At 43.4% G+C, this 10,000-nt stretch overlaps 1 protein-coding gene across 1 annotated transcript; it reads right to left on the reverse strand.

Annotated features, from left to right (window-relative positions):
• Positions 1–1,636: 1,636 nt before the first annotated feature.
• Positions 1,637–6,426, reverse strand: sdhaf3 (succinate dehydrogenase complex assembly factor 3). Its single transcript, XM_080788013.1, has 2 exons — positions 6,003–6,426; positions 1,637–2,201 (listed from the first exon to the last, which is right to left on the reverse strand). Exons 1-2 carry the CDS (start codon positions 6,174–6,176, stop codon positions 1,983–1,985), a joined length of 393 nt encoding a protein of 130 aa, XP_080644139.1. The 5' UTR covers positions 6,177–6,426; the 3' UTR covers positions 1,637–1,982.
• Positions 6,427–10,000: the final 3,574 nt, after the last annotated feature.

Below are 10,000 nucleotides of genomic sequence, written 5' to 3' on the forward strand. Positions count from 1 at the left end.
ATGTAGCTAGGTGTAATGTTAGAGTCCACAGAAGACATGTAAATATGAAATAAATGCTTAAACATGTAGCTATAGGTGTAATGTTAGAGTCCACAGAAGACATGTAAATATGAAATAAATGCATAAACATGTAGCTATAGGTGTAATGTTAGAGTCCACAGAAGACATGTAAATATGAAATAAATGCTTAAACATGTAGCTATAGGTGTAATGTTAGAGACCACAGAAGACATGTAAATATGAAATAAATGCTTAAACATGTAGCTATAGGTGTAATGTTAGAGTCCACAGAAGACATGTAAATATGAAATAAATGCTTGAACATGTAGCTATAGGTGTAATGTTAGAGACCACAGAAGACATGTAAATATGAAATAAATGCTTAAACATGTAGCTAGGTGTAATGTTAGAGTCCACAGAAGACATGTACATATGAAATAAATGCTTAAACATGTAGCTATAGGTGTAATGTTAGAGACCACAGAAGACATGTAAATATGAAATAAATGCTTAAACATGTAGCTATAGGTGTAATGTTAGAGACCACAGAAGACATGTAAATATGAAATAAATGCTTAAACATGTAGCTATAGGTGTAATGTTAGAGACCACAGAAGACATGTAAATATGAAATAAATGCTTAAACATGTAGCTAGGTGTAATGTTAGAGTCCACAGAAGATATAAATTAAGTCACATTATGTTAATTGCATAATAAATAAGACTTGCCTTCTGACCGGGTTAATTTTTAATACTGTGGCTCATCATAATTATTAATAACATTTCACTGAGTCCAGTTTTGATGTCCATAATTTATGTTCAGAAATAAATAACAGTGAGTATATATGATATTAATTGCTTTCTTTTCAACAATACAGTCGTGCTGTTCCAGCTTTTAATTTAATTACATTAATTACAAGGACCCCCAAATGTACACTAACGAACCCCGCAGACCCCCATATGAGAAGACGTGCCAGGGACCCCCCATATGAGAAGACGTGCCAGGGACCCCCCATATGAGAAGACGTGCCAGGGACCCCCCATATGAGAAGACATGCCAGGGACCCCCCATTTGAAAAGACATGCCAGGGACCCCCATAAGAGAAGACGTGGCAGGGACCCCCATATGAGAAGATTTGTTACGGCGTCTAGCAGTGATTCTCAACCCGTTTAATTTCAAGGACGCCCAGTTTGACATGCATTTAGTCTACGGACCCCCATTTAATAGCATTTCTATATCTCTGGGACTCCCGATTTATATTGTAACATCAATGCTAATGTATCTCTGAGTTACAGACCCATAAGGATCCATGATCATTTAGCTTATGGGGACCCCCTGGAACTCCCTCAAGGACCCCTGGGGGTCCCCGGACCCCACTTTGGGAACCGCTGGTTTACAGATGGACAGGTTCACACGAGGTCTGTCAATGTCGTACAATAAATATGTTCCATTGTCACGTACTGTACAAGCTCGTATAGCGAGCTTGTAGATCTGCTATTTTTCAACGTCTAAACTTTAGACGTTGAAAAATGAGCTAATTTCTTTTTGAGCTAATTAAGAGAGGTATTAAAAATGCCTTAAACTTTAAGGCATTTTTAATACCTCTCTTAATTAGCTCAAAAAGAAAGGAGGCCATTACTGCATCAAGACTAATCAACTGTAGACATATTATATATTATTATATAATATATATTTTATGGCATAAAAGCTGGCCCTGGGCATGAGAGACAAGGCAAAGGTACACTGAGGTATTAATAATAAGCAATGCTTTTATTCTAATTATGGAATATCCTTCAAGGCCTCTCTCCTCAGGCACGAGGCATTACAGTGGTGTACAATTATTGTGTCCAAAACATTATTGTAAAAAAAAAAAACTGTCTGTTGGGCTTGGTGGACTCATTTCTCCTGGATGTTGAACTGCCGGTTGGGCTTGGTGGACTCATTTCTCCTGGATGTTGAACTGCCGGTTGGGCTTGGTGGACTCATTTCTCCTGGATGTTCTCCTGGATGTTGAACTGCCGGTTGGGCTTGGTGGACTCCAGCATGAGCTCGTACAGCTGGCCGATCTGCTCCTCCTGAAACTCTTTCAGTTTGCGTTCCGAAAGGTCTGCGCCGAACCCTGACCCCTGGGCCACGCCCCCCGACCCCTGACCTCTGGCGGCCGACTCCAGCACCTGGCTCTGCAGCGTGTCCTTGTAGTTCTGTAAAGACAAACCAGAACACAAACACACCATGTTTAACCAACCGTGAAGCGGCCATTTTTGTAGTCTTTTTTTATGTATTTATTTATTTTTTTGGACACCTCCGGGCTGCTCCGTCTCCGTCTGAAAAAGAACTGCGATTCCCAGAATTCAGTTAGAAAGTAAACCACATCTGTAGGGCAGAATATGTTATTTAGACCCGATGCTACAAAATGTCTTCTAAATCATGACAGTTTTCTGAAAGTGTTTCTATATCAGTCGTTCTCAAACATTTTCATGTCAACGACCCCCAGAAATATCTGCATTAGGGACGCCGAGCCCCATCTGAAAATATGTTGTTCCAGAGACCCCCCCCCCCCCCATTTGTCTTGAATGTAAGCATCACGACATATCTCTCTCTCTCTCTCTCTCTCCCCTCCCTCCCCCTCTCTCTCTCTCCCCTCTCCACCCTCCCCCTCCCTCTCTCCCCCCTCCCTATCTCTCTCTCCCCTCTCCCCCCTCTCCCCCCACCACTCCCCCCCCCACACTCTCTCCCCCCTCCCTCTCTCCCCCCCCTCTCTCTCTCTCTCTCTGTCTCTCCCCCCTCTCTCTCTCTAGAGAGAGCTTGTGAGTCTCACTGCAGCCATTCATTAATGGGCAGAGACCCTCGCTCGCCCCCGTGGGGACAACCCCCCCCCCTCCCATCACCCTCCCCTCCTCCCCCCCACCACTAACTGGATTAGACTGAAGCGCTCGCTCGCTCACTGCTGCTGTAATCATATTTGGGCTCTCTCTCTCCCTCTCTCTCTCTCTCTCTCTCTCTCTCTGAAAAAAACCACTCCGTGGTGCTCAACCTTTTTCATGTCAAGGACCCCCAGAATGATCTCTATTTGGCCACCGGACCCCCATCTGAGGGAGGGACCCCTGGAACTACATTTAATCCATTCTGACCTGAGATCAGATTCTAAAAATGTCTTCTGCATCCTGACAGTTTTCTGAAAAAGCCATGTTTCCATGTCAGTCGTTCTTCGATTTTTCTAAAAAGCTTGTAGGTTCTGCTATTTTTCAATAGCTAAAGCATGACATAATGCCAAAAAGTACTTAGTTTAGACACTTTTGGGTTTAGACCAGTCCTACTTGGGCCTATAGGTCCAGGTATTTGTTTTTAAATAAATGATGACAGTATAGCGTCATCGCATAACATAATGTGAATGCAATCACTGCATTCAATTTAGCAAAATATGGCATTGGGTGTATTATTATTATTATTCATTTTCCTATTTGGATCTGTAGCCACTGGCTCTGCCTAGTTTGTCCATCTGTACCTGCATAGATTGATTGCTCATGCCTGCCATGTCTGATGCCATGCCACCATGTGCTTGTTTCTAGAATGTGGCAGCTTTGTTTGTCTTCATCCCCCAGAAACGTCTTTGTTTACGATTAAATATAAACGAGAGAGAAGCCTCTCTGAGAGGATCCTACATGTTGGCCTCAGACAATGTCAAAACGTCTATTTATTGCAAAGTTATTTGTAAAGAAAGGAAGTCAGCACTAGGCCCTATAACTGTACAACATGTTGTATCCTGAAGTCAGCACTAGGCCCTATAACTGTCCAACATGTTGTATCCTGAAGTCAGCACTAGGCCCTATAACTGTCCAACATGTTGTATCCTGAAGTCAGCACTAGTCCCTATAACTGTCCACCATGTTGTATCCTGAGGACTCCAGCTTTGCTCCAATGCCCTTCATTATGGATTACTACATGTTTGAAGACATCAAAGGTCAGAATTTAATTGTAATATTTGCTGAATGGATTTTTCATTGATTGTGCCCATGCATGCTGTCTGCTGCGCCTGCTATGCTGAGCTCTCCTATGTCCAGCTTTGAGGGTTTGTGTAAACACACATTCTGACCTGAGATCAGATTCTAAAAATGTCTTCTACATCCTGACAGTTTTCTGAAAAAAGCTATGTTTCCATTGTCAGTCGTTCTTGGATTTTTCAAAAATAGCAGAACCTACAAGCTCGTAGCGCGCCACTCTGTTAACGCATAAACATTGAAGATGAAGGTATGATTTTTGGGAATGTGATGTGATGAAGTCTTACACCTGTCAATCTCTAAGACACCTGACTTAATTAAGTTTAGGGAATTGAAGGCATAAACTATTAATTAATTTAAAACAAATTGTATTAACCCATTTTGGGCTGGAACCCCTTTTTTTGGTGTTTTAAACATTATGTTATAATTTAGCTGTTGAAAAACAGCAGATCTACAAGCTCACCGAGTGGCGCGCTACGAGCTTGTAGGTCTGCTATCTTTTAAACGTTTTCATGTCAAGGACCCCCAAATTGACACTAATATTGGCCCTACGGACCCCCATGTGAAGATATATTCCAGGGACCCCCATGAGAGAAGCAGTGATTCTCAACCGGTTTAATTTCAAGGACCCCCAGTTTGACATGCATTCGTCTACGGACCCCCCATTTAAAGGCATTTCCATCTCTGGGACCCCCAATTTATATTATATTGTAAAAATCACTGTTAATTTAACTGAGAGTGTACAAATGCAACCAAACGGACCTTATAGGGTCCATTTGGTTCCATTTGTACACTCTCTGAGTTACAGACCCGTAAGGGTCCATTTGGTTCCATTTGTACACTCTCAGAGTCACAGACCCATGAGGGTCCATTTGGTTCCATTTGTACACTCTCTGAGTTACAGACCCATGAGGGTCCATTTGGTTCCATTTGTACACTCTCAGAGTTACAGACCCATAAGGGTCCATTTGGTTCCATTTGTACACTCTCAGAGTTACAGACCCACGAGGGTCCATTTGGTTCCATTTGTACACTCTCAGAGTTACAGACCCACGAGGGTCCATTTGGTTCCATTTGTACACTCTCAGAGTTACAGACCCATAAGGGTCCATTTGGTTCCATTTGTACACTCTCAGAGTTACAGACCCACGAGGGTCCATTTGGTTCCATTTGTACACTCTCAGAGTTACAGACCCATAAGGGTCCATTTGGTTCCTAACTATCATATAGCTGGGGACCCCCTGGAACTCCCTCAAGGACCCCTAGGGGGTCCCCGACCCCACTTTGGGAACCACTGGCCTAAAGGTCTATCAAACTGTGCTGTGTTACAGTAAAGTAAACCCACAGTGCCACCGTGTGGCGACAACAGGCAAGTAAGTGCAGCTTTCAAAAACACGTGTAGTCCAAACATGATGTTTCCAACAACAGTGTGTGTGTGTGTGTGTGTGTGCGTGTGTGTGTGTGTTGTGTAGGCATACCATATTCTGAATTACCAAAAAGAGGACACATGCATGTCGTGGATGTGCATGTGTCGTGTGCGTTTGAATTAAATTAATTTGTCAAAAAAGTTTGGCTCCTAAATTTGATCAAATATGCTCTATATTAGTTATGTATTTATTTAAAGCAGTCTCTCAAAGGTGTGATCCAGGGACCCTCATGGTTCTGTACCCTCATGGCTACTGTACAAATGGAATCAAATGGGACTCTTATGGGTCCATCTGGTACATAAATAAACAGTTATAAACAGTTAATATAGTAATATAATCACCTCCCACTCCACCATGAAGCCCTCCACCTACCTCTCCCCAGCGCCCCGGTGCCTCCTGACCTCAGTAAATAGATATTAAACCGTTATAAACCGTTATAAACAGTAAATACAGTAATATAATCACCTCCCACTCCACCATGAAGCCCTCCACCTACCTCTCCCCAGCAGTCCTGTGTCTCCTGACCTCAGTAAATAGATATTAAACCGTTATAAACAGTTAATACAATTATAATCACCTCCCACTCCGCCATGAAGCCCTCCGCCTCGGCCTCCCCGGCGCCCCGGTGCCGTCGGAACTCGTCCTTAACGTACGGGTCTCCCAGCGCCCGCAGGTCTAGCGGGAGGAAGCGGTGCAGCATCAGGATCCTCTTGTACAGGGCTCGAACCCGGGCCGTGTGGGCCGAGGCCATGCCGGTACGGTACCCCCCCAGAGGACGTTCAGTGTTCAGAACTATTATACAGACACTATTACACAGTCCTTTTGATCCTAGAAATACACTAAATGCATTACATCAGTCACCGCAGCTGTTGCCCTGTGTTCATATTAATACTAGATGTTTATAATATACTCTGTTGTTAATTGTTGACTCTGTTGTTGTTAATAACAATGTAAACAACAGGTGGATCTGCACTGACACTGAGATGTCATATCTGTCCTTGTGTTGTTTATCCAGGAAGGGATACTTTGACCCTTTATTATGACGCTGTAGCCTACACGTTTGACTTGGTTTGTTTCCGTATGCTGCCCTCTGGTGGCCAGAGAGACGATCTACTAGTACTATAGTATAGCAGAGGTCTGCAAGTGTCTGTACGTCTCTGAATGTTTTGATTAATTGAACAATAAGGTGGACCCTCTTGTAAACAAGTGTAATATCTGTGGATTGGGGTCGTCCACTCACAGTTAACAGTCTTTGTATATTGAGTTGTGCTGTAATTCTGCAAACTGATAAGGCGTTTATAACGCGCGTGAACTCTGATCCATAAGGTTAATGATTAACCTTAATATAAGGTTATTCCATACTTTGCTTCCTGGCTCACTTCTCTGTGCATGTTGACCAAGGGCAACAACTCCGGGGGTTTAGCAGCATATATACGGTTAATATACGGTAATATACGGTTAATATACGGTAATATACAGGGTGTGATGGTACATATGCGGTTAATATACGGTAATATACAGGGTGTGTGATGGTGCAATTCCGGAGTTTACGGGAGTTTGTTTGGAAAGTTTAACGGGAGCTTCCTGTAATATTATACACATCCGTGTTCCATGTTTTTTTGCGCAGAGCGAGCTGTTTTTCTGCTGCATCAGGTAAGAAATATACATCATGTTTAAACTTTAAATGCAGCATTAGTTGCTATTCACTGAATAATGCTTTTTTTTTTTTTATATATATCTTTTTTTATCCCACGATTTTGTAACCCATTTTTCACCCCTGTGTCAATCATCTATACTGTGATCCTGGGCTCTACACACCCTCCGCCAACCTGGGGAGAGCAACGGACTTGAACTTGCTTCCTTCATGCTTGAGTGTCCAAGTTGCTCCTTTTACACCTGACAGGGGGGAGTTTCCCTGGTTGGACGCCGTAGCGCGTGGAAGGAACACGTTATTCCAACCAGTTCCTTTCCCCCTCCATCAGGCGCCCCGGCTGGCCAGGGGGAGGCAGTTTAATATATAATAATGCTTCTTTTGAACCGAAACCACTCTGCAATATGTTGATTCATTTGTCAATCAATCAATCAATGAAATCACGTGAAGAGCTGCGTTTGTTTGTTAGTAGGCCTATAAATACCAGTGGTGGTACTTTAACTTAAGTACTTGTACTTACTTGAGTATTTCCAATGTTCCAGTACTTTTACTTCTACTACCATTACATTTCAGAGCCAAAGTTTGTACTTTTACTTCACTACAATTATTTTAAAACTTTAGTTACTTTGGAGATTTAAATTTTGATTAGAAAACATGCATCAACCACTTCAACCCATACATTTCGGCCATTCGAAAATAGCAACGCATTGTGAGCTTGTAGATCGGCTATTTTCCACCCCCTTTTCTGCGTGTGTCCCCCCCCCCCCTCTCTCTCTCTCTCCTTCTCTTTCCTGTCCGTCTTCACTTGGATCTATCAATAAAGGCACAAAAGCTAGAAAAAAAACAACAAATCTTAACAAAAATAAATAAAAATAAACTAATTTGTAAGGTACAGAGCACTGAGGTCACCTAACCTAAATCTGACCACTCATCAATCACCCAAATGTAACAGAGCTGGGATGGAACACACACACACACACACACACACACACACACACACACACACACACACAACCTATACCAACACACCTGAGCCCGACTGGCACAGAAAGTTGTGGTCGGGTCTGGACTGTCTGTCTGTCTGTGTGTCTGTGTGTGTGTGTGTGTGTGTGTGTGTGTGTGTGTGTGTGTGTGTAACCCCTCCCTGTAACTCCTCCCTCACACCTCACACTGTGTAAACTGTTGTTGACAGTGTGACCGACCGGTATGTAAACGACATCTAGACGAAAGCAGAGAGTTGAATCCTCTTCAGTCCTGTCTACGTGTTGAATCCTCTTCAGTCCTGTCTATGTGTTGAATCCTCTTCAGTCCTGTCTATGTGTTGAATCCTCTTCAGTCCTGTCTACGTGTTGAATCCTCTTCAGTCCTGTCTATGTGTTGAATCCTCTTCAGTCCTGTCTACGTGTTGAATCCTCTTCAGTCCTGTCTATGTGTTGAATCCTCTTCAGTCCTGTCTACGTGTTGAATCCTCTTCAGTCCTGTCTATGTGTTGAATCCTCTTCAGTCCTGTCTATGTGTTGAATCCTCTTCAGTCCTGTCTAAGTGTTGAATCCTCTTCAGTCCTGTCTATGTGTTGAATCCTCTTCAGTCCTGTCTATGTGTTGAATCCTCTTCAGTCCTGTCTACGTGTTGAATCCTCTTCAGTCCTGTCTATGTGTTGAATCCTCTTCAGTCCTGTCTACGTGTTGAATCCTCTTCAGTCCTGTCTATGTGTTGAATCCTCTTCAGTCCTGTCTACGTGTTGAATCCTCTTCAGTCCTGTCTATGTGTTGAATCCTCTTCAGCCCTGTCTACGTGTTGAATCCTCTTCAGTCCTGTCTAGTGTCTACCTTAAGTAAACTGTTATCGACGCCTCCACTCCACTGCAGAGCTGCAAGTTGAACTGCACCAACTGGACCCAGAAGAGCTTTTACCAACCGGAGTACATCCTGATCCTCATCCTGATCCTGATCCTGATCCTTATCCTCATCTTCTTACCAACCGGAGTACATCCTCATCCAGATCCTGATCCTGATCCTCATCTTCTTACCAACCGGAGTACATCCTCATCCAGATCCTGATCCAGATCCTCATCTTCTTACCAACCGGAGTACCATCATCCTGATCCTCATCTTCATCATCATCATCATCATCATCATCATCACTGAACGACACCAGAAGGCTCTCAGATGGCTTCTGATATCGGAGGTGAGCTCATGCAGTATTTCATACACTTACTCTGTGTGTGTGTGTGTGTGTGTGTTGTGTGTGTGTGTGTGTGTGTGTGTGTGTGTGTGTGTGTGTGTGTGTGTGTGTGTGTGTGTGTGTGTGTGTGTGTCACACCGTGAATGGGAGACAGTCAAAACAGAGAGTTGAACCCAAGGCAAAGTCACAACAAACAAGAGTAGAATAATAAAGTATTTAATAAAATAATGGGATATTTCTTAGAGGGGAATGCAGGTAGGAATGAGGCGTGAATCAGGCATGAGTCCAGTTTTTATAGTGAGCAGGTTGATTGGAGAAGTGTTCACTGCTGGGCTGATGAGGCAGTTGAAGACAGGTGTGTAAATGGAACTGGGTGTGCTGGAATGGGATCATATGGGAGTGGCCAGTGTGGAGTCACAGACTGAGGGAGAGAGAGAGAAGGTGACAGTACCCCCCCTCTCAAAACCGCTCTCAAATAGACAGCTGCAAACAGTCCTTCAAAACCGCTCTCAAATAGACAGCTGCAAACAGTCCTTCAAAACCGCTCTCAAAATGGGAAGCTGCAAACAGTCCTTCAAAACCGCTCTCAAAATGGGAAGCTGCAAACAGTCCTTCAAAACCGCTCTCAAAATGGGAAGCTGCAAACAGTCCTTCAAAACCGCTCTCAAAATGGGAAGCTGCAAACAGTCCTTCAAAACCGCTCTCAAAATGGGAAGCTGCAAACAGTCCTTCAAAACCGC

The sequence above is a fragment of the Protomyctophum bolini genome, assembly GCF_963924005.1.
Source record: "Protomyctophum bolini genome assembly, chromosome: 17".
Lineage (NCBI taxonomy): Eukaryota > Metazoa > Chordata > Actinopteri > Myctophiformes > Myctophidae > Protomyctophum > Protomyctophum bolini.

Excerpts from the sequence above, each read along its gene's own strand:
- sdhaf3 (XM_080788013.1), bottom strand. The coding sequence starts at position 6,176 with ATGGCCTCGGCCCACACGGCCCGGGTTCGAGCCCTGTACAAGAGGATC. Across the intron at positions 2,202-6,002 it reads GCTTCATGGCGGAGTGGGAG|AACTACAAGGACACGCTGCA; the intron begins GTGATTATAATT and ends TTGTCTTTACAG.